General features: G+C 45.6%; 1 protein-coding gene across 3 annotated transcripts in view; it reads right to left on the minus strand.

Moving 5' to 3' along the window:
• Nucleotides 1–11,149: 11,149 nt before the first annotated feature.
• LOC142663482 (uncharacterized) overlaps nt 11,150–27,084 on the minus strand; it is a 34,000-nt gene continuing 18,065 nt past the window's right edge. Inside the window, exons 2-14 of one of the 3 annotated variants that reach the window (XM_075842152.1) lie at nt 22,581–22,722; nt 22,070–22,261; nt 21,688–21,985; nt 21,201–21,292; nt 20,974–21,088; nt 18,561–18,724; nt 17,110–17,298; nt 16,842–17,025; nt 16,637–16,728; nt 16,462–16,540; nt 16,293–16,387; nt 14,803–14,920; nt 11,150–13,436 (exon numbers count right to left, since the gene is read on the minus strand). In XM_075842152.1, coding sequence (XP_075698267.1) covers nt 11,725–13,436; nt 14,803–14,920; nt 16,293–16,387; nt 16,462–16,540; nt 16,637–16,728; nt 16,842–17,025; nt 17,110–17,298; nt 18,561–18,724; nt 20,974–21,088; nt 21,201–21,292; nt 21,688–21,985; nt 22,070–22,261; nt 22,581–22,706 — 3,456 coding nt within the window. In that variant the 5' untranslated portion in view covers nt 22,707–22,722 and the 3' untranslated portion in view covers nt 11,150–11,724. Of the gene's footprint in view, nt 13,437–14,802; nt 14,921–16,292; nt 16,388–16,461; nt 16,541–16,636; nt 16,747–16,841; nt 17,026–17,109; nt 17,299–18,560; nt 18,725–20,973; nt 21,089–21,200; nt 21,293–21,687; nt 21,986–22,069; nt 22,262–22,580; nt 22,723–27,084 lie in introns of all 3 variants that reach the window. The other 2 variants (XM_075842151.1, XM_075842150.1) reach the window with 2 other exon arrangements.

Below are 27,084 nucleotides of genomic sequence, written 5' to 3' on the forward strand. Positions count from 1 at the left end.
GACATTTTCTGCTGATGCCTGAGGTCGATCTTGACTTAGCAAAGCTCTTTTTATAGCTACTTGAGTTCTTCTTGGTTCATAACTTTTTTCTGTGTGCCTACAGCTCCAGTGTACTGCTATGGGGGCGCCACGTGTGCCCTCATATGCCAATCTGTTCCTGGGGCTGTGGGAACGCCCCTAGGTGGACACTGGGGTGGCATCCCAGGTAGAAGCCTGGGAGTGCTGTTGGGTCTTTCTGAGCTTCCGCAAGGGGGGACCATCGATCCTTTGGGCCTATGGTTCGGAGAATGGTTATGCAGGGGCCTCTCTCCTTTAGGAGTAGGGCGGCGATAGGCCGCATCCTTTGTGTACTTTTTTTTTTTAAACTCGTTTTATTAAAAGTAACTGTCAGAGTCAAACCATCACATACATCAGTAGAACATTACACATTCAATAGTACATATGTCAGAAGAATCAATTTATACAAAGGGAATACTCGCAGGTATTCATCATAATAACCCATGGTTCGCAGACCACTCACACATACTACAGGATTCTCAATTCCAACCAACCCGGCTTTTATTACATTACATCATGAGAATAGAAATACTCCCACACTTCAATATTCTATCACCTCGCTCCAATCTTCTTATATTTCCTACCCTGGAGCACCTGGACATGTCATTCTTCCTAGTCTTTTACCCTCTCCCACCCCCCGCTTGTGCCAGATCAGCTGTCAGCCCTTGGACTGTGCAGTGAGTGAGACTCGATGAGCACCAACCATCCCAGATCAAATTAAATTTGGCCGCCTTGCCCCGATGTTTGTACACTATTTTCTCAAATGGAAGTATGTCATTAACCATTTTGCGCCATTGCGCTACTGTCGGGGATCTATCCGCCATCCATCTCATGGCCACCGCCTTTCTTGCCATAAACAGTGTTTCTCTGAGGAAAATCTTCTCATATAATGACCATTGCTCCTCATTTAACAGTCCCAGTAAACATATCTCAGGCCTGCAAGGTATCGTCCTCCCCATCACTGCCATTAATAATGTAACCACCTCCTCCCAAAAGCAACGAATCCGATGACAACCCCACATTAAGTGTATAAAGTCTGCCCTCATCTCTCCACACCTATGACATTGTGAGGACTCCATTCTTCCCATACGATGCAGCTTTACAGGTGTTAAATAACATTGGTGTATGATGTACAGTTGCACTAGTTTATTATTTGCAGCTGGTGAAACCAGCAGATGGGAGCCCTGCGCTTCCCTCCATTCCTCTGCTGTGAGTTGTGGAATTAACGCACGCCACTTATCCTCCACCCCCAGGGGCTCCATTCGCATCTTAGCCTCCATTAGATAAGAATAAATTTGGGAGACAACGCCCCTTGTAAACGGCGTGCTCAGCCTCACCACTAGGTCACAACTGGAATGAGTCACGGAGTTCACTGGGAATTGTGCTAATAGAGCATGGTACAGCTGTATGCAGTATAATTCATCCCCTGGCGGTATATTAAATGCCGCCCGAATCTCACTCACCGTCATTACCACCCCTTCTTCCGTTAGCAATTGTGATAGAGCGACTACCTCTCTAGCTGACCAGTAACTCTTCCCTACCAATCCGTGCAAATGGGGAAAGCTCGGATTATCCCATAGCGGGCTCTCCGCCACCACCCCCACATATCCCAGTATATCTTTAGCCTGTTGCCAGACTCGTCTCGCCAGCTTATGTAAGGGTAACAGGGAGCGGTGTCTAAAATCATGCGGCTCCAGTATCGGCCACAGATTTTTCAAACCCAGTACCCGAGCGAGATGATTCTCCGCATTAGTCTCTAGGGGGGGGGAGACCCATGAAATCAAGTATCTGAGCTGCCCCGCCAAATAATATAGAAAAACATCCGGTAACGCAGCCCCAGCCTCGTCTTTAGGTCTTTGTAAAATCGACAGCTTGAGCTTAGATCTCCCCCCCCCCCACACAAACGGCGCGAACATTGAATTTATTAGTTTAAAGAGCTTTTTAGGCACCAACACATCCATGTGCTCCAACACATACAAGAACTTTGGCATCACTATCATTTTTATTAAATTAACGCGCCCTGCTACTGATAAAGGCAGGCCCTTCCACACCTGTAGTTTGTCCCTTAGATACGTGACCAAGCTTTGTGTACTTTTTTGTGTGGTACCTCTGCACTTTTTTTTGCACTTTGAGTGATCGAGAGCACGACTCGAGCTTTCAAAAGAAAATGCCACATATTCCTTATTGAGCCAACCCCTTTGATTGAGAAGGTTCATCTATGGGGGCGTTACATTGACAACGTCATTTTTAAGAATGAAATTCATTCATGGAAACTTTGAATACCAATTTGATGAATATTAAATGACCATACACGGCTGGAAGAACTAAGATGGACTAACTTGATGGGCAGTTCCATGTGTCTGATAGCTTCTTTAATTCATGCAGGAATAAAAAGTATAAAATATCCCGTTCCCCTGGATGTAGCCCAGTCGGTGTAGCATATTATGCGACTTGTCCACGTCGGACTCGCATCACATGAATTGAGCCGTCGTGTGAGGGAACACGTTCCGGATATTCAAGCAGCAGAAGGTGAAACGGACCGATCAAAGTTGAAGATCATGACTGCAGCAGTAAACCGCTCCACGTAAGACCGACTGATCGTGTGTTGATTGACGGAAGGGGAGGCCATTGGAAACGGATCGTGGCTCAAAAAGAAGCCAGACGTGTCGAGAGCAAAAAGCCGTCTCCCCAAAAGGACTGAACGAGAAAATGCATCTTCCTCTAAGAAAGACTATTCTAACCCGATAGTCCGTCATAACGTATTACCCCCAAGTTTCTGTCGGCGCTGCGTCTATTTATGGTTTTTCAGAGTAATTTACAATTCTAATATGGCTTCTGTCTTCATTGCCGTTGCTCCGTCGTCGCCATTGCCAAGGGATTTGGAATGGCGTTTTTAAGTTGGTTTTAATCTTATTCCTTTTTTTTCAATTTGCGTCTTTTGCATTTTGTTCCATTTATGTCCTAAGAATCGGAGTGAAGGGACCACATCGACATAGAGAATGTGAGTGGTGGATGAGCCTGACGCACAGGATACCCTCTACCGCACAATATATACACTATTTTTTTTATGAAAACATTTTTTGAAAGCTCCACGCACACAACCGTAGATTTCGTCCATAATTGCGGACCGTTTCATTTATATTGACCACAAACACCTTTCTGTATATTTGCGGGAAGTTGTCCGGGCCGTAGGAAGCCTTGGCAGAAGATAGAACATGTCCTGTCTTTGATTTTTACGGACCGCACTCCCAGACACTTTTTTATGGCAGCACGGGCTGAAAATGTGGGTGGCTGTCCGCGGCCGGCCCCACCCTTAATTGCGGACTGTGATTACGGGCACGGCCGTGTACGTGAGGCCTAAGTCTGTAGGTTCTGCTTTATGAAATACAGTCATTGTTTTATACGGAGGTTTTTGAATATTTGGCTCGGTCGTGGCTGTCGGATATTTCTGATTTTGAGACTTGTATTTCGATGATATTTTCGCCTCATCGCTCACCTTGTGCGTCGCTGGATCCACTCTCCAGCACGTGGTTCTTTTTCTTTGTTTTTCCAGATTGTTTCATTTTATAGGTACCGGTTTTATATGGACTTCTGATGATGTCACTATTTCTCTTCACGTGCATTTCCTTTTCTTTTACACACAGAATTAACATGAATACTGATCGATTTCTTCCACGGACTGTGCCATGTAGAGGATGCTGTCTGTGTTTTATATACCACTGATTGTTTATTAGATGTATTTTATGTGTTACACTCATTCCTATGACTCCCTATCATATGTATAGGCCATATTTTATATATTTTCATTGTCTATTGGGGGTCTACCATTAACTTTTTGCACATGTGTGTGTAGATATATATATATATATGTGGTACATTATTTTTCTCATGCTCTGCTGCTTTGTGGTTTAATTTATGCCCCCATGGTTTATGATTGGCTGATCCTAGTGTCGGTGTTCCCTGGCTCCTCCCATAACATTGGTTTGCGGATAAGGTCATGTGCGACTAGCGACGTCTGTTGACGTCATAACGGCAGTCGTTACGCTGGCGTCTTCCTCAGGCTCCATTTGCGGCAAGTAGCACCCTGACCGCGCTCCCACCCGCCCCTCCCTCCACTTATGTGGTCAGAGGCGTAGCTTGGTTCTCCTGCACCCGGGGCAAAGATTCAGATTGGTGCCCCCCCCCCCAACTTATTTCCCGACATCTTCCCCCTCGCCGTGTTTGCTTTCTCTACCAATCAACGAGGTGTCATTTATTTTTCACAATTTTTTTAATGTAACTCAAGCCTAAAACCATTTCTACGTTTTACAAGCGATATAGTTATATAAGGGACATACCATAATAATAAATTACAAGATAATAAATTAAAGAGGCCACACACAGCCCATTGTAGATAGCTCCACACGCAGCCCCCTGTAGATAGCTCCACACGCAGCCCCCTGTAGATATTACCACACACGCTGCCCCCTGTAGATAGCTCCACACGCAGCCCCCTGTAGATATTACCACACACGCTGCCCCCTGTAGATATTACCACACACGCTGCCCCCTGTATATATTACCGCACACACGCTGCCCCCTGTATATATTACCGCACACACGCTGCTCCCTGTATATATTACCACACACACTGCTCCCTGTATATATTACCACACACACTGCTCCCTGTATATATTACCACACACACTGCTCCCTGTATATATTACCGCACACGCTGCTCCCTGTATATATTACCGCACACAGCTCGCTGCCCCTCTTGTACTATAGCACCACATGGTAAACAGCAGAGCGGCAGCCTATCGCTACCTCTCTCCACCCTGCCTGACGTGACTCACCGGAGGAGCTGAGGTCATGCGGCGCAGGCAGCGGCGGAGTTCTTTCTGACTAGGGTCGGTGACAGCCCGGGAATGGACCAGTCCAGTCACCTGGCCTGAATCCTCTGACCCCATGTCACTGACGTAAGGTCACGTGACAGGACAGGTCAGATGACTGGACTGGTCCATTCCTTGGCCATCACAGACCTCAGTCAGAAGGAACTCTGCATGAACTACTGTTAACTCTGTCCAGGAGCTCGTCTGCGGCCGCTTCTTGGTCGTAGACTGTTCCTGGGCAGGAGAGCCGATTAGGCTCATCAACGTATACGCTCCCCCTATGAAGGCTGAGCGCCTGGAACTTTTCCAGACCCTGCGGACCCAGCTCGCCACCACAAGGGCAGTGGTGATGGCCGGGGACTTCAAGTGCCCCATCGAAAAAGGATGGACGAAGTTCCGGCACTTCAAGAAAGCTGGATGTCAGTTCCAAACTGCTTATCGAGATGGTAACCCAAGCATCCTTGCAGGACGTTGTGGGCTCCATGGGGAACGGCTCTGTGAACTATTCACGGAGCCGACCCGATGGCTCACTTCGTTCTCGGATTGACTTTGTGTTCACCTCCCGGGCAGTCAAGCAGCATGGGCACTCCATGGTCCCCTGCTTCTTCTCTGACCACAGGGCCATTCTCTTCCAGGGTGCCATCGGCCACGGTTTTCCTCCCGGCCCTGGCTCCTGAATTGTGCCCTGCTGGAAAGAGAGGGGGTACTGGCGGGAACTTAGAGACGCCTATATTGTTTGGAGGAATGATAACGTTTTCTTTAACATATTCCCACCAGTCACAGGTTTTGTCAAAGTTGAATTTCGTTGATTCTTTCAGGCAAAAAGTCGTCAACAGGCGTGTGAGAGGAAGAGAGACTTCAGAGAGATGCAGCGTCAGCTGCGATCCCTGCAAGACCTCCTTCAATGTGGCTGGGACGTCAGGAAGGAGCTGGAGGAAGCCAAAAAGGGCCTGAAAAGGCACTTTGTGGAGGAATCCAAGCGAATTGGCTTTCGTTCCAAGGTGAAGAACCTGGAGAAGGGTGAGAAATGTAACTCGTTCTTTTTCAGGAAACTCCATGCCGGCCACACGCCCCTGAAGGAACTCCGACATGAGACTGGAAACATGCATTTTGGGAAGAAGGAGGTGATGGGAGTCGTCACAGACTACTACCAAAGCCTCTACTCCCCGAAAACCACTGACCCCGAAGCCGCCGATAAATTCCTATCAGGTATCACTAATCATCTTGATCCTGCAGGTACGGCGGCTATGGATGTACCCCTGACGGTGGAGGAACTGCTCTCTGCCGCTAAATCCTTCAGACCCGGCAGGACCACGGGCAGTGACGGTCTCCCAGCAGAGCTCTATGTAGCGCTGCGGGGACTTGATCTGTTCGGACCCGCTGGAGCTCTATGAGGAGATGGTGGTGGAGGGCAGAATGCCACCGTCCTTGAGAGAAGGCATGATCACGATCTTGTGGAAGGGGGAGAGATGTGACCTGAAAAATGGGCATCCCATCTCCCTCCTGAACGTGGACTACAAGACTCTCGCCAAAGTATTAGCCAACAGACTGAAGGTTGTCATCGGACGGATCATTTAGTCAGAACAAACCTGCGGCATTCCTGGCCGCAGGGTGGCCGACAGTCTTGCCCTGGTGAGGGACACGGTGCATTACATGCAAAGCCGCCGCACACACGTGGCCCTGGTCAGTCTTGATCAGGAGAAGGCTTTTGACCGGGTCTCTCACGAATTCATGGGTAAGGATCTGCGTAGGCTGCGGCTTGGCAGGTTGTTCTGTTTGTATGTTAACCTGATGTATTGTGACATTTACAGCACGGTGCTGGTGAACGGCTGGAAGACTGACCCCTTTCCTGTATTGTCGGGGGTTAGACAAGGCTGTCCTCTTTCACCTCTCCTTTTTGTTTGTGTTATAGCACCCTCGCAGAGGATATCCGGCAGAATTGAGAGATCAGAGCGATCACCACACCAGGTCCAGGACACTTCGAGGTCAAATGCTCGCTGTACATGGATGATGTGACCGTCTTCTGTGCTGACCAGAGTTCGGTGACTGCACTCGTCCAGACCTGCGAGGAGTTCGGACGCGCTTCAGGGGCAAAAGTCAACCTGCGGGAAGTCAGAAGCTATGCTCTTTGGAAAATGGTACCTGCCTTCTCCTGCCTCCTTCCCATTTACTATCAAGCCAAACTTCATCAAAATTCTGGGAGTCTGGTTCGGTAAGGAAGGCGCAGCCCTAAAGTCGTGGGAAGAACGCTTGGCCAAAGTCAACCAAAGGAACGGACTGTGGAGCCTCAGACAACTCACTATTGAGGGCAAAGCAATGGTCCTGCGTAACGAAGTCTTGCCTGTGCTACAATACACTGCACAGGCAAGGCCCCCTCTTGCCACCGTCTCGAGGGCCATTACCAGGACTGTGTTTCGCTTCATCTGGGGCTCGAAAATGGACAGAGTAAAGCGAACTGTTATGTACAAGGAGCCCCGCAAAGGTGGGAAAGGTATACCCGACATCCCCACTCTGCTGCGGATCGCTTTTGTATGCGACTGTGTTCGTAGGACTCTAAGGACAACAAACGGCTCTGCGGGCAAGGCCATGTCCCGCTACTTCCTCCTTCCCCTCTGGCGAGGTTTTGGCTGGGACAACTCCTTCCCTTACAACTGGCACGCTCCCTGGTTCTACGGAGATGTTATCCGGTTTGTGAGGGAGCATCAACTGGAGGGTCTTAAGCCTGACTTGTGGAAACCGAAGATGATCCACAAGCACATCAGAGCAAAGGACTCGCTGGAGTCTGTTCCAGGGCTTCATGCCGACACGTTGAAGACTGTTTGGACTAACGTGTCATCTGGCAGGTTGACCAATGGGCACAAGGACATTTCATGGATGGCCATCCAGGGAGGACTGCCTCTTAGGTCATTCATGCATGCCCGCAACCTGTGCAAGACCCGGTACTGCCCCAGGTGCCCCTTCACGGAGGAAACATCTTTGCACACTTTCTGGCAGTGCCCCTTTGCACAGGGTCTGTTGAAAGCCTTGGAACACGAACTCAAGGACTCAGTTCCCAGGAACCGACTGTCGTACCGCTCGGTACTTTATGGACTATTTCCTGGGAGTAACACGGATGGAGCAATCCAGGAGGCCTGGCGCCTTATGAACTGTTTTAAAGACGCTATATGGTTTGCCAGGAATCGTCTAATTTTGCGGAGAGAGTGTGTCCGTCCAGGACTGCCGCAGGCTGATCCACAGCCTGCTCAGAGACTATTCCACCTGGGACAGCCCGGACGTCGATGAGGAAGAGGACTGATACTCCCCTTCCCCCCACTCTCCCTTCTTGTGTGTTGTCTTTCAATAAAGCTTCGGGCATGTGATCCCCCTCACCCCACCCCATCACTTGTCTGTAATGCTTTGTTGTTTGGCTTTAGTGAAAGCAAGAATGTTAGCGTAGCATGTGGTGTGATGTATAGCATAGGTTAGCCTGTACTGTGTATTATACTGTCATGTTATGTTTGGCGACTGTTCTTTATTATTTACTGCTTCTTGGCTTGCGCTGCGTCGCAGTAATGTTTGTATGATGTTGATTGAAAAAGCTTTATTGACAATCAATCATCATCGAGCGCCGCATCCAAGTAGTTTCGGAGGGAGGATCCTGCCTCTCTCTCTTACCCCACCGGCACCCTGCAATTGCCATCGCAGGGTGTCAGTGGCTTCTATGGCAGCCAGGGGCTAAACAAGGGCCCCCAGGTCTGCCTGTAGTGGATGCCTGACCTAGCAGGTGCCTGTCAGTTTCACACGGACAGGAAATAATACACTGCAATACAGAAATATTGCAGAGTATTATAAAAACGATCAGATCGCACAGTGAAGCCCCCAGTGGGACTAAAAATAAAGTTGTCAAAAAGTTTATAATAAATATCCCCTCAAAAAACAATTTTCCCCTTTAATATGAAAAAAAAAAACGTAAAAAGTATTTTCTGACATTACACATATTTGATATCGCCGCGTTTGTAACGACCTCGACTATAAAGTTATTACATTATTTAACGTGCACGGTGAACACCTTAAAATAAAAAACAATGGAAAAATTGCTGCTTTCTGTTCATCCTGCCTTCAAAAAAATGTGATAAAAAGTGATCAAAATGTTGCATCTACTCAAATGGTAAAAACAAGAAGTCGACCCGCAAAAAACAAGACCACACAGCTGCACGAGAGTAAAAATAAAACAACTACGGCTCTTAACACACGGAGACACAAAACAAATCATTTTGAAAAAAAAAAAAAAGTGTTTTCACTGTAAAAGAGGTAAAACACACAAAATATATAGATTTGGTATCGCCGCAATCGTAACGACTCGCTGAATAAAGTTATGTTATTAATCGGCGTAAATCTAAGACGCAAAAAAAGTGGCGAAATATGTTTTTTTTCCATTACACCCCCCCCCCTCCCCAATAGAGTTAATCAAATTATACGCACCCCAAAATGGTGCCTTAAAAAAATACAACTTGTCCCGCAAAAAACAAGACCAGATTGCATGGAGCGCTGCAGATTTCTATTCATTTTCTTTCCTTTAATTTATACAGCTATACGACGCAAAATTAAAAAAAGTTATAGCTCTTGGAATGAGACGATGGGAAAACGTAAAAAATAGCTCGGTCAAGGTGGTCTAAAATAGGCCAGTCACTAAGGAGTTAACCTAAGGAGAGCTCAAGGTAATGCATCATGGGAAATGATGCAATTCTATGGGGGGGGGGAGGGAGGAGGAGGAGATACATCTGTTGTAATTTCACTGAGCCATAGTGTTGTATGATGATCTAAGTTGGGATGTCACAATGGCCACTATTTATCATCACATCTTTACGGTTTTCTACAATTTGACCACTAGTGGCTGCTGTTTTACCCTTTAAGGAACGGTGCTGCACTTTCACTTACCACCGGGGGCTGCTATTTTTCCCCTTCTACTTGCCCTTAATCAAGATGGTCATTGTGTGGAATGGGAAGGATAACCCACATGGACTGGATTCGGCCCAATCGCTGCTTGTGTATTGTGCCGCGGAGAACCATCTCTAGTCGACACTTCTCACTCCTGGTCGGATTTCTACTCTATCTCCGCTTCACGCTGCACTTCTGAGGACGTTCTGCTCGTTCTTTCAGCCTTGGATTCCAGCAGTGATCACCAGTAACAGGCTACCCGATCCCTCTCTATGGAATCCGCCAAAGACGTGAGTATGAATGAGAAGCTCGGTGAATGGTCACAGGATAATGAATAGAAAGCTGCAGCGCTCCACGCGATAAGGGAAAATAAGGAGATGATTAACCAAGGAATGTGCATCATTGTATGTGCCCCGGAGAATAAAACCTTCATTTTCTAGAGGTTCTGACCTGCTGCAGCTTTTTAGTCCTTTTTTGCTGTTGGGAATGTCCATTACCCAGGACTTTGGCTTCTTCGCAGCCACCGATTGAATGGACTATTGTGCTTGTGCTGCAGATTTTCACTTTACTGTTCATTTATGCCACAAGTCAGATTGCAAAACGTCTGATCTGCCCAGGACAACTGTAAGAGCCCTGACCTCAACCCTATCCAACACCTTTGGGAATTCGAAGCCAAAACTTCTCGACCGACAACAGTACCTAACCTAACCAATGGTTTTTCTTTTTGTGCTGAATGGGCATAGATTCCAACAGACACTCCAAAATCTCGTTCGAAGAAGAGTGGACACTTCTAGCTGCAAAACAGGCCACACTCCCCATTAACATTCATGGTTTCAGAGGGGGATGTCCAACCAGATCGTAAACGAGTGATGGTCAGGTGTCCAAATACTTTTGGCCATATAGCGTAATTTAGCAGCTCTATCTACATTTTGACTGACCTCATATTCATCAAGTGTGAACGAGAAGCCAAAACCCCCACTAATCCGCTCTACTCTATATAGTCATTTACGATGAATTCCCCACGTGATCGTATTATAAACCAACATTAATGGGAACTTATTAATAGATGCTCTTTAAATAGATTTTCCCAGGAAACCTTATAAACATTAATAAAACATGACGATCAATGTCATTTCTGATCTGGCAGCGGAGACCCCCCCACACCCCGAGAATAAGGGGGAGCTGGAATAAGTCGTTTAATACCAGCTTAAGTAGCTCCCAACCCTCATCTTAACATCATATATTCATACATTAGAAAAAGAGGAGGCATTCAGAAATATTCCAGTATTGAATGCCGGACAATCTTACAGTATGGAAATGTTTAGACTTAATTTATTATACATAGTAGAAAAGCAAACAAAACCATATACACCGTCACAAATATATTATCAGACATCAGAAAAATCACACTAATAAAAAAAAAAAATACATCGAAACAATGTAATATAGGTGAGAAATAAAAAGGGAGAAACCAGGTGATATCAGTACCGAGGTGTAAACATCCCATTTATTTAAACACCTATTTTATAGATAATAATAGATGTTCTAAAAGTTTAAACTGAACATATATGGGTGCAGTTACACTCAAGCACCCACCCGTTTATAGGAAGTTCTGTATATTTACATTAGTGTTAAAAAAAATGTACATTTATGGAGTCTGTAGGGTCCAAGAACCCAGATGGACCAGTAATATTCAGTTCAGCCCAGGCAGGGGGACAAGTAGCTCCAGCCACAAAATTATAGGTTAGCTTTAGCCACAGGTCTCATCAGACTACTGGAATTCTTTGTGAATATGATTCAACTCCTCTCAGATACTTAAGAGGACTATTGGACTTGATCCTGTACTTCTTGATCACCGATAGTTCCAGGCACTTTGACTTTAGGTAACAATAACTTGAGGGTGTGGGACATCAATGGTGATTCCATCCAGAAGTGACATTTCATGAACTTTGGTGCCTTTCGATATGAAGTGCGTTCCTTGATGCCGAACAAGATTCGATTTCTGGTTAAAACATTTCCCGCACACTGGACATGTAAACGGCCGCTCTCCCGTGTGACTTCTCTGATGAATCTCATACTGACTTTTCCGCGTAAAACCTCTCCCACATTCTGGGCAGGAATACAGCTTCTCTCCGGTGTGGATTCTCTGATGTACGACCAGATCTGATCTATGGATAAAACGTTTTCCACATTCGGAACATGAAAAGGGCTTCTCCCCGGAATGAATTCTCTGATGTCTTACAAGATCGGACTTCTGGATAAAACATTTCCCGCACTCCAAGCACGGAAAAGGCCTCTCCCCAGTGTGAGTCCTCTGGTGGTCGACAAGACTCGATTTATGCGTAAAACTTTTGCCACATTCCGGGCAAGAAAACGGCTTTTCGCCTGAGTGACTTCTCTGATGTCTTTCGAGACGATCCTTAAGAGTAAAGCATTTGCCACATTCAGGACATGAGTACGGCCGGTCCCCGGTGTGAATCCTCTGATGCTTTAGAAGGCCTGCTTTCTGGGTAAAGCATTTGCCACATTGTACGCATAAAAATGGTTTCTCTTCTTTTTCAGTTTTCGGTTGTAGGTCAACATAATCCGTACATGTACATTTACATTCCCCACATTCCAGACACGAAAACCTTTTTCTCTTTCCTTCATGAACTTTCTGATGTGCAAGGAGGCCTGATTTCTGGGTAAAACATTTTTCACATTCCGAACACGAATATGGTTTCTCCCCGGTGTGAATTCTCTGGTGTGCAACAAGAACCGACTTCTTCGTAAAACTTTTCCCACATTCCAAACACGGAAATGGCCTCTCTCCTGTGTGAGTTCTCTGATGGTCGACCAGAACGGATTTCTTCTTAAAACACTTGCCACATTCTGAACATATATACGGACTTCGTCCCGCGTGAAGTCTCTGATGTTTCGCCAGCATTGATTTCTTGGTAAAACATTTGCCACATTCTAAGCAGAGCAACGGCTTCTTCTCTTCTGTGTGGATTCTCAGATGTTTAACTAGAACAGATTTCTTGCTAAAAGGTTTCCCACATTCGGAACACGAGTATGGTTTCTCCCCCATGTGAAATTTTAGATGTTCTACAAGATAGGATTTCTGAGAAAACGATTTGCTGCACTCTCCACATGAAAATGGTCTCTCTCTATTGTGAATTTTCTGATGTTTAAAAAGATTCTCCCTGTGCATGAAACACTTTCCACATTCAGAACAAGAAAATGGCTTCTCCCCCGTGTGAAATCTCTGATGTTCTACAAGACGGAATTTAAATGTGAAAGATTTACCACAATCGGCGCAAAAAAACGGCCTTGTGTGACTTCTCTTATGTCTGAAAAGATTTGCCTTCTTTGCAAAATGTCTCCCGCATTCAGAGCATGGAAATATTTTATACGCTCTGTGACCCGTATTGTGTGCAAAATGATGTGATTTCTCAGACGGTTCCTCAGAGAACGGACGGGAAATGTGATGTCCTTGGTGTATGCCCAGTATTGAGGGACCTACATATGGACGATGTTGCGTGATGTTCTCTTCCATTTCGGAATCTGGAGGTAAAAGAGGACGTTCACCCAATCTCTCGCTATGGAAACCTGATGGGAATTGAAGGAATTTTTATTATCTGTTGTTTCCTAAACATATAAACAGAATTTATAACGTTAGAAGGGATTTATAGGTCATTATTCCCATTACGAATTCTTAAATATTCCTCAACCATGAAAACCTTTCATTTTTGCCAGTCAGTGCTAACCGGGTCAGACTGTATAAGGATACATCTTTTTGACAAGGGGAAATGCTAACGTCGAGTTATTTATAAATTTCCAGGAGGAATAACAGAGGAACAGCACAATGGTGGAGAGCTGACTAGTCCTCTAACGCATTGAGGATCGGCACAATTTCATCCTCGAGTACATAAACATTTTTTTATTTGGCCTCTCTGTATTACAACAGTCACACCTTTTAGTTTTTGTTTGCTGTAGGGCTTTGTATTTGTGGGACGGGTTTCACTCTAGGTGCCTTTTTTTGGTACAGATGCAGAAACGTATAATTTGTATTCATTTTGGCAAGTACCGCTGCAGTATTCATTACGCCATAAACCCATCGTCCTAAATGACATCATAAATCCATTGTACGGGTTATTCTGATCGGGAGGACATCAAATATGTGTATATTATGTGATCAAACTTAGATTTCCATTATTATTATTTTTAAACAATACTTGTTTCTTTTTCCATTTTTTATTCCTATAGGGGATTCTTATAAGTGTGACCCTCCTCTGAGTAAGAGCAGGTTCATACCTGGCTAAAGAACGGAAACCTTCCCGACCCTCAATGGGTGAAGCTACGTGGCCAGAACACGGCTGAGATGCATTCATATGGTCATACTTTCCATCAGAACGACGTAGTCTCTTAAAGGGGTTGTCCACGACCAGACAACGGATGACAAATCCACAGGATAGGTCATCAGTACATGATCGGTGGAGATCCCATCCCCGGACCACGCACTGGTCGGCTGCCAGATGTTATGCAGGTTGGAGCTGGAAGCAGGTGGCCTCGTGCAATGCGTGGCAGCCGTGCTGTAGAACGGCATCTCTGATCCTATTCACTTGAAGTACTGAAGCTCGGCTGCTCTTCCGTGACCGGAGCCTCCTGCTTCCGTCATAACCACGCGGTGCCGAGGCCACCAGAGCAGCTGATCGGTGCAGGGTCCGGGTGTCCTACCTCCCACCTCTTGTATACTGATGACCTATCCTGTGGATAAGTGATCAGTTATCCGGTACATTCCAAGACGGGACAAAGTGCAATTCTTTACCAACATATCCCCCAAATATCATATCCAGAAACATGAATATAAGTGGTGCTGGAACGGAGGGCCACAGGTACCCCCCCCCCCCCAGTGGCCCCAGACTCCCCTGTTCTACCAGTGTAGGACAATGATGAAGCAGGAGAACATCTGTACCTGTATACTCACCTCGGCTGATATCTACTGGCACCTCCTCCTCTTTACACTGACCGTCCATCACGTGCAGCTCATCTTCATCTATAACTTCCACTTTAATATCAATCAAATCTTCACCCTGGATCAACACGTGGAACAAATAACGACTAATGCAACAGACGGGAGACCTGAAACCTTCCACCGCGGTCATCTGACACCCCACATCCAAATACTTCATGAAGTAGAAAACGTACACGCTGTAAAAAACGTCACCCGGCGCTTCATACTCCCGGCACCTTCATGCGACTTTGTATCAAAGGGTAAAATTGTGTAAAAAAGGCATAAAAAGTCGTGTTTGGCCTGAGCAGAGCCGGAGAAGCAGAACACCTCCTATAAAGAAGTGTTCAGGGCGCGCAGAGTCCGTACACGTCCTTTACGCCAATGTCTACGTGCACAAAATAACCGCAACTGAAGAGACCAGAAGTATTGGCGATCCAGACGATTGAGTGACTGAGTAGACAGATGTGGAGATCACACACAGGGGTCATTATATCTGTAACTAATCATCATCTAAGCTGGAAGCAATAAAAGAACCGCACAGATGTAGTCCTCTAGTTTACGGTCGCTGACTACTGTATCCGGATGTATTGCTTACAATAAGTCAAACATAATCGGCATTGTCGCACCCGTAAAAGTCGTAACGATTAAAATATGAAGTTATTTATCCGCCAGTGTAAACACCGTAAGAACAAAGAATGCCCAGTGTCAGAATTGCTGTTATTTGGGCGCGTCGCTTCCCAAAAAAATAGAATACAAAGTGATGAAAAAGTCGTATGTAGCCCAGAACTGCGCCAATGTAAACGACAGCCTCATACCCTCGCACCGCTCGATCCACGATGGAAAAACCGAACAGTTGTGAATCTCAGAATACGGCGACACAAACTTCGTAAAAGTATTAAGATAAAAAATATCTATGGAAATTCGGTATCGCAGTAATCGCGCCGACCCGTTCCCACGTCGTTCACCCTGCTCAGTGAACGCCGTATAAACCCAATGGAGGAATTGTTGGGGTTTTTTTCATTCCACCTCACAAAATGTAAAACATCACGACTTTAAAGGGGTTACCCGGGGACCAAAGAGTATCAGTGCAGTCCCTGCAGTATGTGGTACACTCGCTAATATATGTTCCGGTCCCGATTGTGAGATTTTCATTGCGCTGCCGGGGGAGCGGAGGTCATGAGGATACGACTCCTCATCAAGTGACCGTCCCCGCTGTACTCCATGTCATCGCTGTACCACTGCCCCTGCTTGTACGGGCAGCACTAACAAATCTATGAAAACCTCACAATCAGCGTGACGGGGACCGGTATGTATATTAGTGAGTGGATCACATACAGCAGGGACTACACTGATAAGTTTTAGTCCCCACATAACCCCTTTAAACTGGAGGAGCACACAGGTCATGAAGAGAAGATCTACTTTGGTTTTCGAGAGGCCTCAACATGAAATACCTGATCTTGTGAGACGACATGGTCTTCTTCAGGACCATCCTGGGAATACGGGGGACTGGGACATCTCTCTGGTGGATTTTTCTTACTGGATCCGCCTGTAGGAGACACAGTGACTTAATATATGGTTTATGTGTGATCTCTTCTTTACAGGCAGTGAACCCCCCCTTACACTGCTGATCAGCCATCATATACATCTCCTCCTCCTCTTCATCTATAACTTCAACTTTAATATCAAGAAGATCTTCAACCTAAACAGACAAGATAAAAATAAAAAAATACATATTGCAAAACAACATACGTAGGTTATATATAAAAGTATTTGATGAGACCTCAGCTCCATGTACCTGATGATCCTGAGGGACAGTCTCCTGTGGACAGTCCTGGGAACACGGAGGACGGGGACATCTCTCTGGTGGATTTCTCTCCCTGGATCCATCTGTAGGACACACAGTGACTGAATACATTGTTATATGTGATGATCAGATGATGGGAGGATCTGGGTGACCCTCAAAACTATTCTCTCAGTTCCCATCAATGAAACTCTCTTACCGAGTGATGTGCGGTTCCGGTGGTCCTCCATCATGGCGTCCTTGTACAGATCCCCCTTACCCGGTGGTGTGCGGTCCCGGTGGTCCTCCATCATGACGTCCTTGTACAGATCCTTGTGGTCTTCTAGATACTCCCACTCCTCCATGGAGAAATAGACGGCGACATCCTGACACCTTATAGGAACCTGACACACAATGATACAGTCATCACCCAGACACATTATACCTTGTGTTATTATATAATGTCCCAGCATTCCCGGCAGTGTCACCTCTCCAGTCAGCAGCTCGATGATCTTGTGGGTGAGGTCCAGGATCTTCTCGTTGTTCCTCTCATGGATCAGTGAGTGAGGTGGAGGCTCCGTGATGGAGGTCTGGGTCTCGCTCCGTCCTCCCGACCCATGGGGACGATTGCTGGGGGTCACACTCTTATCAGATGTCTTCTTCACTACTGTGTAATCCTGTGTATGGAGAAAGCCCCTAGTAATATCATTATATATATTCCCAGAATCCTCACCTCTCCAGTCATGTCCCTGTGTTATTAATACAGAAGAGTGATGTCATGTGACATCATTCCCAGAATCCTCTCCGGTCATGTCCCTGTGTTATTAATAGAGAAGAGTGATGTCATGTGACATCATTCCCAGAATCCTCTCCTCTCCAGTCATGTCCGTGTTATTATTAGAGAAGAGTGATGTCATGTGACATCATTCCCAGAATCCTCTCCTCTCCAGTCATGTCCGTGTGTTATTAATAGAGAAGAGTGATGTCATGTGACATCATTCCCAGAATCCTCCCCTCTCCAGTCATGTCCCTGTGCTATTAATAGGAGTGATGTCATGTGACATATTTCCCAGAATCCTCACCTCTCCAGTCATGTCCCTGTGTTATTAATAGAGAAGAGTGATGTCATGTGACATATGTCCCAGAATCCTCACCTCTCCTGTCATGTCCCTGTGTTATTAATACAGAAGAGTGATGTCATGTGACATCATTCCCAGAATCCTCTCCTCTCCGGTCATGTCCCTGTGTTATTAATAGAGAAGAGTGATGTCATGTGACATCATTCCCAGAATCCTCTCCTCTCCAGTCATGTCCGTGTTATTATTAGAGAAGAGTGATGTCATGTGACATCATTCCCAGAATCCTCTCCTCTCCAGTCATGTCCGTGTGTTATTAATAGAGAAGAGTGATGTCATGTGACATCATTCCCAGAATCCTCCCCTCTCCAGTCATGTCCCTGTGCTATTAATAGGAGTGATGTCATGTGACATATTTCCCAGAATCCTCCCCTCTCCAGTCATGTCCCTGTGTTATTAATAGAGAAGAGTGATGTCATGTGACATCATTCCCAGAATCCTCTCCTCTCCAGTCATGTCCCTGTGTTATTAATAGAGAAGAGTGATGTCATGTGACATATTTCCCAGAATCCTCTCCTCTCCAGTCATGTCCCTGTGTTATTAATCGAGAAGAGTGATGTCATGTGACATCATTCCCAGAATCCTCTCCTCTCCAGTCATGTCCGTGTGTTATTAATAGAGAAGAGTGATGTCATGTGACATCATTCCCAGAATCCTCTCCTCTCCAGTCATGTCCCTGTGTTATTAATAGAGAAGAGTGATGTCATGTGACATATTTCCCAGAATCCTCTCCTCTCCAGTCATGTCCTGTGTTATTAATAGAGAAGAGTGATGTCATGTGACATCATTCCCAGAATCCTCACCTCTCCAGTAAGGAGGTAGATGATCTCCAGGGTGAGGTGTAAGATGCTCTCAGAAGGCATGTTCTTGTGCTTGTCCTTCTTGAGGGGGTCTCTCAGAAGGTCTATTGTCCCATGGAGAAGACCATGTCCAGGTTTCAGTTGGGAGGATCCGGAACTCCGGGAACCTGATCAGAAAACAGCAGAGTAAATATTACGCAGAGCAGAAGATCCTACTAACTGGGATTATAAAATACATGTTAAGTCATAGTTAAAGGGGCTCTCCAGGACTTTAACATTAGTGACCTATCCTTAAAAGTGTAGCACAACTTTTAAAAACCTTTTGACATGTCATAGTGACATGTCAAAAGTTTGGATCAGTGGGGGTCCGAGCAAGGAGACCCTCACCGATCACTAAAACGAAGAGGTAGAAGCGCTCGATTGAGCAAGTGCCGCTCTGTTTTTGCTCGGCTTTCCTGGAGGCAGTGTACGGACCCATAGACCTTCTATTGAGCCCGCACTCCGCTCGCTCAGCTTTTCTTAAAAAGCCCATCAGAAATGAAGCGGCACAGCGCTCACCCGCGCGTTTATGACACTTTGTTTTAGCTCCGTGCTCGGACCCCCAATGATAAAAACTTCTAAAATGTCACTATGACATGTAAAAAGTTTTTTAAAAGTTTAGTTACCCCTCAAGACAGCACATCAATGTTTAACCAGTGCAGGTCCCACCTCCGACATGGGACGAGAATCCAACCTCCGGATCCACACCAAACATTAATGGTCTGTCTTTGGATTGGAGATGAATGTCTAAGTCCTGGAGGACGCAGCCGATAGAATAGGCCGGGCGAGATGGACCATGATTATTTGTAGAATAAGAGACTACATTATGGAGGGAGCTCTATAGGTGACGGCATCAGTCGTGTATTACAGGGAACACCCTGGGATCAGAGAACACTCAGATCCCGGGTGTTTTACAGCCCCCTCTGTTACATCACCCCTGCGAGGTGCCGATGGTTGTCATGGCAGCCGGAGGGTCTAATGAAGGCTCCCGGTTCTGCCATTTTTCTCCTCCTATTAAGTCCTGCCAGAGATCGGGCCAACCGGAGAACAAAAAACTAACCATTAATATGATCGACCAGTCACTTGTTCAAGTCCCCGGGTGGAAGTAAAATGTAAAATATAAAATACCCAAACGTCTCCATTTCCCCCTAAAGATATGTAAACAATAAGACGCACGGTGACGCCACGAACGTAAAAGTCTAAACTATTGATCAGACCCAATGAACCCCAGCGGGGAAAAAAGCCACAGCTACATTGTTTTATCACTTCTCAAATAATGGAAGGTAATAAATAAAGTACCCCAAAATGGTATTAATATAAACTACAGCCCCTCCCCCAAAAAAACAAGCCCTCACACCGCCCCAGCAACGGAAAAATAATAAAGTTATTACTCTCGGAACAAGGAAACACAAAACTAGTTTATTTTATTTTAACAACTTGTTTTAATTTTATAAAAGTGGTAAAATATAAATTTGGTATCGCCCTAATCGTATTGACCCACCGAAGTTAAAATTACGTTTTTACCACAGGGTGAACGCTGTAAAAATAATACCCAAAAAACTATGGCAGAATTCCCGGTCCCCCCCCCCCCCATAACAATTTTTACAAATTACTCGGTACAATAAATTGTGTCAATAAAAACTACAACTCTTCCCGTCAAAAACTAAACACCCCCCCCCATACACCGCTACGTCAACGGAAAAAAAAAAAAAAAAAGAAGTATGGTTCTTTAAAAGTGGGGGAGGATGGAAAATAAAATAAGACATTGAAAACGGCTGCAACGGGCAGAGGTTCAATGCTTGCCACAGCCCAGAATATACGGGGAGCAGGAGAACGACGCTTTACTTCCTGGTGCTGTGTCTGTGTAAGGGAAGAGGGAGGTGAAGCTGCAAGTGAGAGCAGGAAGATCCCATCCTGATACGGTCATTGCTCCACCTGTACAGCCTTCCAGTGACCCCAGAGAGGGGGATACTGAACCCTTCTTCATGTTATTAGCCCTCTTTAGAAATGAGAGAGGAAACGTGCTCATGTGAATCAGAGCAGAGCCGCAGTAACCCAGCGCGGCCGTTATACGGCGGACGGAGCTTACTGCTCCCAGGACGGACCCCTGCATAACATCCAGTGCCCGGAGGCAGCCGGAACCCGGGTGTCGGACCCCCACTCATCATATACTGATGTTTTATCCTGTGGATAGGTCATCAGTATAAAAAACAGCCCCCAAAATGGGCAATATGACTGCAAGAAGAACAACTTGTGCCCACGTCCAATCATCTGATAGCAAACAATGGCATGATGTGCGGAGGAGGAGGGGCTGCGGGCTCTTCTGGTTGGTCGAGGAGGAGAGATAGACTGACCATGGAGAACAGAGGACTCTTACCTGGGCTGATGTCTTCAGGAGTTTCCTCTTCCCTACATAGGAGATCAGCGGTAACATGGTTCTCCTCTTCTCCCGCTATGGCCTCAGACTTCTCAACCAAACCTTCTCCCGGATTCTTACACGGATGAATGAAGTTCAGGGAAAGGTTTTTAGAGATCAGAACATTACAATAATGAACAGGTAGATTAGGTCATGAGAACCTCCATAGTTGGGGAGAGCTTATCTACCTGATGATCCTGAGGGACAGTCTCCTGTGGACCGTCCTGGGAACACGGAGGACGGGGACATCTCTCTGGTGGATTTTTATCACTGGATCCATCTGTAGGAGACAGTGACTGGATGATGGGAGGATCTATGTAACCATTAAACTTGCTGCCTCTAGGGTTGCCTCAAAATATTGATTCTATTTCCATACTGTGCAGCCGCAAATGGCTCAATAACGACGTGAATTCATGTATTTTTATTTTCTTTAATTAATGATTATTTTACAACATATTTATTACATAATCATACAACACGGAGGTTCACAATTCATCACACCGTGTGCCTCACATCGGAAAACGGAAGGAATTTATATTTCTGTGGGTTTTTATTCTTGGAAAGTATCGTTTTGGTATCGAGAATCGCAATACTACATGAAGTATCGGCATCGAAGTCCAAATTCTGGCATCGTGACAACCCTAATATATACAACCAATTACACTCTCCTCTTACCCGGGGATGTGACGGTCCGGTGGTCCTCCATCATGAAGTCCTTGTACAGATTCTTATTACCGGGTGATGTGCGGTTCCGGTTGTCCTCCATGACGTCCTTGTAGAGATCCCTCTTAACGGGTGGTGTGAGGCGCCGGTGGTCCTCCATGACGTCCTTGTACGGATCCCTCTTACCCGGTGATGTGAGGGGCCGGTGGTCCTCCATCATGACGTCCTTGTACAGATCCTTGTGGTCTTCTATATACTCCCACTCCTCCATGGAGAAATAGACGGCGACATCCTGACATCTTATAGGAACCTGACACACAATGATACAGTCATCACCCAGACACATTATACCTTGTGTTATTATATAATGTCCCAGCATTCCCGGCAGTGTCACCTCTCCAGTCAGCAGCTCAATGATCTTGTGGGTGAGGTCCAGGATCTTCTCATCGTTGTTTCTCTCATGGATCAGTGAGTGAGGTGGAGGCTCCGTGATGGGGGTCTGGGTCCGGTTATATCCTTCTGACTCACAGGGATGTTTGCTGGGGGTCACATACTTATCAGATGTCTTCTTCACTACTGTGTAATCCTGTATATAGAGAAACCCTGATAAATATCACCATATACATTCCTTGAACCCCTTCTCTCCCCAGTCACGTCCCTGTGTAGGATTAGAAAACATGTATTTTGTTTTTTTCCTACAAACAGCGCCACAACTATCCAGTGGTTGTGTCTGGTATTGCAGTTTAGCTTTATTGTAGTGAATGGGGCTGAGTTGCAATACCACACACAACCAGTGGACAGCTGTGGCGCTGTTTCGGATAGAAAGAAGCCATGTTCTTCTAATCTTGAACGACCCCAAGATTAGAAATAAGAGGGATGAAGTGTCAATTCCCTGGATCCCTCACCTCTCCGAGCAGCAGGTATATAATCTCAAGGGTTAGGTTAAATATACGCTCGGTCATCAGGTTTCTGGCCTTATCCATCCAGGAGTGGGCGGCCGTCTTCTGAAGGAAACTATGAGGAGTCTTCATCGTGGAGGTTCGGCCACTGGAGGGAATTGTAAATACAAATTCAGAATTGTACATGAACGTGGTCGTTATCGGACCGCCGATCCCGTGGGTTAACGGGCCAGATAATGTACTCCCTGTGCCCCTATAGTAGAAAAAATACATAAATACAGTAAAATGGAACCACCAGGACATTGTGCGTGGCGTGACCAGGTTTGGGTGCTCGGGCCTCAGTACGTTCCGGTTCAGAACTGCGCACGTTACGCCAAACAGAAAATAATAATGGAACAATCTAAAGGCCAAGACGTTTTTCACTCCCCGCGTCCCAGGAGCCATCGCTTTATTTCCCCGTGGATTGAGCGGTGCGGGGGCTTATTCTTCACCTGTAGTTTTCATCGGTATTTTTTGGGACACACAACTTTTTAATCCCGATTTATTTCAATTTTTTTTGAGCGCTAAATAGACCAAAACCCAGCGAGCGTCCGTCTACATGTTTTTTCCGCTGCTCGCCGTGCGAGTTATAACGCTGTACTGTAATAGTTCAGGGGTTTACGGACGCAGCGAGAAAAAAATGTGGTTTACTTTTTTTTTTTTTTTTTACATTACTTTAGAGGAAGAATGGGAAAAGGTGTTAGTTTTTTTTTTTTTTACTTTTAACCCCTTCAGGACTGAGCCTGTTTTGGCCTTCAGGACGAAGCGGATTTTTCAAATCTGACGTGTCACTTTATGTGTTAATAACTTGGGAATGCTTTTATTATTTGTTTTCTCGTGACACATTGTACTTTATGTTAGTGAAAAAATTTGGTCGATAAATTCAATATTTATTTGTGAAAAACATCAAAATTTTGAGAAAATTAGCAAAAATTAAAATTTGTAAATTGTAAAACAGATAGTAATACCACACAAAATACTTCCTAGTTAACATCCCCCACACGTCTACTTTATGTTTGCAGCGTTTTCTGAACATTCTTTTATTTTTCTAGGACGTCACAAGACTTAGAACTTTAGCAGCAATTTCTCACATTTTCAAGAAAATTTCAAAAGCCTATTTTTTCAGGGACCAGTTCAGTTCTGAAGCGGCTTTGAGGGCCTTATGTACTAGATAGACCCCATAAATCACCCCATTTTGAAAACTGCACCCCTCAAAGTATTCAAAACAGCATTCAGAAAGTGTATTAACCCTTTAGTCATTTCAGAGGAATTAAAGCAAAGTAGAGGTGAAATTTACTAATGAATTTTTTTTTGCCAAAATTCATTTGTAATCCATTTTTTTCTGTAACACGGAAGGTTTTACCCGAGAAACACAACTCAATATGTATTGCCCAGATTCTGCAGATTTTAGAAATATCCCACATGTGGCCCTAGTGTGATAATGGACTGAAGCACCGGCCTCAGGGAGGAGCACCTAGAGGATTTTGGGGCCTCCTTCTTTTAGAATATATTTTAGGCCCCATGTCCGGTTTGAAGAGGTCTTGTGCTGCCGATACAGTAAAAACAGAGAAAAAGTGACCCCATTTTGGAAACTGCAGCCCTCAAGGAATCTTTCTAGCGGTATAGTTAGCATTTTGACCCCACAGTTGTTTTTGGAAATTTATTTGAAATTTGTGTGTGAAGATGAAAATCTACTTTTTTTTCTGAAAAAACATAGAAATTTAAATTTTTACAAGGAGAAAAAGCACCACGACATTTGTAAAGCAATTTCTCCCGATTACAGCAATATCCCATATGTGGTAATAAACTGCTGTTTGGACCCACGGCAGGACTCAGAATAGAAGGAGCGCCATTTGGATATTGGAGCGCAGATTTTGCTGGAATAGTTTTCAGTGCGGTGTTGGGTTTGCAATGCACAGGGGGGGATGAAAACAGTGGAAACCCCCCAAAAGTGACCCCCATTTTGGAAACTACACCCCTCAAGGAATTTTTTCTAGGGGTGTGATCACTTTTTTAACCCCATAGTTTTTTTTCAGAATCTTGTGGATATCTGGCGTGAAAAAGAACATATGACAAATGCCTCATTTCTGGGACAGATTTTTCAGACACAGATAATGCAAGTGAAGAAAAGCGCCTCAACATTTATCAGGATATTTCTTCTGAGCTTAGAAATACCCCCAAATTGGCCCTAATTCTCTGCTGCTGGACATAGGGCAGGGCCAGAAAGTATTGGAACATCACAAGGATTTTGAGGCCTTATTTTATTCGGATGATTTTTGGGCACATGTCGTGTTTGTAAAGGCCTAAAAAATTGTGCAGATACTTCACGATATTACAAATCCTAGATATTCATCTAGGGGGATAATGGGAATTTTTAGTTTTGTTATGGGGATGTTCAAATTTTAAATGGTTATGGTAAATGGGAGGGACGGTAATTGTAAATGAAAGGGCCGAAAATTATAAATGAAAGGGACAGAAGAAAATATAATGTAGAACTCCAGAGAGGTGAGGTATATCCGGCAGCGCTCCTTCATATACAGTCCAGCGTGGGTGGAACGGGCGTTACACTGGTATGTCGTGTCTCTTCTTTTCCCTCTTTGGGCACAGCCACGACACCTCTTCTGGGGTGGATTTTTTTAGCGGTGGGCGGCACTTCACCAGGAATTATCCTGGGGACATCACTACTTGCAGAGGCAGTACTTTCCCCTACCTCTGCCACATTCCCAAAGAGAAGGGATTAGATCACCTTCTCCTGGTACTCCAGGTCTGTCCCCTCCTGACCAGGGCTCCTGTAAATTATAAAGGAGTTGTACAATGCCATTTGGATAAAGTGCACCGCAAGTTTTTTATACCACATTTTTGATTTCCGCATGGCATTGTACGGCTTGAGCACCTGGTCAGAAAGGTCCACTCCCCCCATGTATTTGTTATGGGACTGGATGCAGACGGGCCGTGATGTGGTGGTGGGTGATGCACCACGCACAGGGACAAGGGAGCAGGTAGCGTCGTGAATGGATGTCAGAATTAGGACATCCTTCTTGTCCCTGAATTTCAAAAATAGGACCCCTTCGCTTTGGAGCGCCCCGCTCTCCCCACGCTGCAGGGGTTGGCTGAGAAGGGTTTTTGGGAGCTGCCTCTGGTTTTTGCGGACCGTCCCACACGCCACCGTTTTTGTTCCGCCAGGCATTTGAACAGGGGTACACTTGTCTACCAGTTGTCTATATACAAGTGGTGCCCCTGATTAAACAGTGGGTGCAGGAGGTCCCAGACAATCCTCCCAGTTGTGGTCAGGACAGGTGAACAGTTTGGGGGTTCAATCTGACTGTCTCTTCCCTTGTATATTCTAAAAGTAAGTGTGTAGCCCGACTCCGACAACTTGTAGATCTTGATGCCATACTGGGCACGTTCGTTGGGCAAAAACTGCCTGAACTTCACCCTTCCCTTGAAATGCACCAGGTACTCGTCAATGGCAATTTCTCTTCCAGGGGTATATGACATGGAAAACTTTTGGGCCAAATGAGAAATAAGGGGTCTAATTTTATAGAGTCGATCGAAATTGGGCTCATCCTGGGGGGGCACTGGGAATTATCATTGAAATGCAAAAACGTCTGTATTGCCCTAAACGAGCCCCCGGGCATTGAGGTGCGGTATAAGGGGCAGTGGTAAAGAGTATCCATGGACCAATAGTCCCTCAGCGATGGCTTCTTCATTAGGCCCAATCCCCAGTCCTGCAGCCTTTCTGCTTTGTCGGTGGGATGCCACCTGTATGGCCGGCCATAAAAACTACCGGGGTTGACAGCAAAAAATTGTTGAGCACAAAGATTCGCTTGCTCAACAATTTTGTCCACAAGGCTGTCCAAAAAAAGAGCTGGAAAAACTCCATTTGGGACAGTCCTGCAGTCTGGGCTTGGACCCCGGCAGAAGCAGCAAAGTCCGGTGCTTGGGGGGGTGGAGGAGGTTGGGGGCAAACAATTAGGTTCAGGTGCAGGTGTAACCTGAGCACTAACCCTCCTGCGAGGAGGTTCCTCTGAGTCACTTGAGGAGGACGACAGCACAAAAGCGGACACAGCATCACTCGCCGTATCAGTGTCCGATGCCGGCATCTCATGTTTAGCGCCATTATATATTTTTGTGTACAGTAAATTTTTACATAAAACGCTAAATACTAACACGAACGTACACCAATATATTTTTATTTTATGACACTATAACTGACTAACACTAAACTACACTTGCAAAAAGACGATGACTATCACACACGGACGGACGCCAACTGAGTGAGACTGACGCTGACCAACGGGTGATCTGACGCTAACGGGCGGATCTGACGCTAACCTGCTCAGCTCCAATTGATAAGTCTGTACAGACTAACCAATGGGAGCCTCTCTAACAAGGGACCGCTTCGATTGGTCCCTTGTACTCTGCCTGGACACTAGGGCAGACAGACTACACAGTTAACCGTTGCGCGGCG

Source organism: Rhinoderma darwinii, chromosome 11 (assembly GCF_050947455.1).
Source record: "Rhinoderma darwinii isolate aRhiDar2 chromosome 11, aRhiDar2.hap1, whole genome shotgun sequence".
NCBI classification, from domain to species: Eukaryota; Metazoa; Chordata; class Amphibia; order Anura; family Rhinodermatidae; genus Rhinoderma; species Rhinoderma darwinii.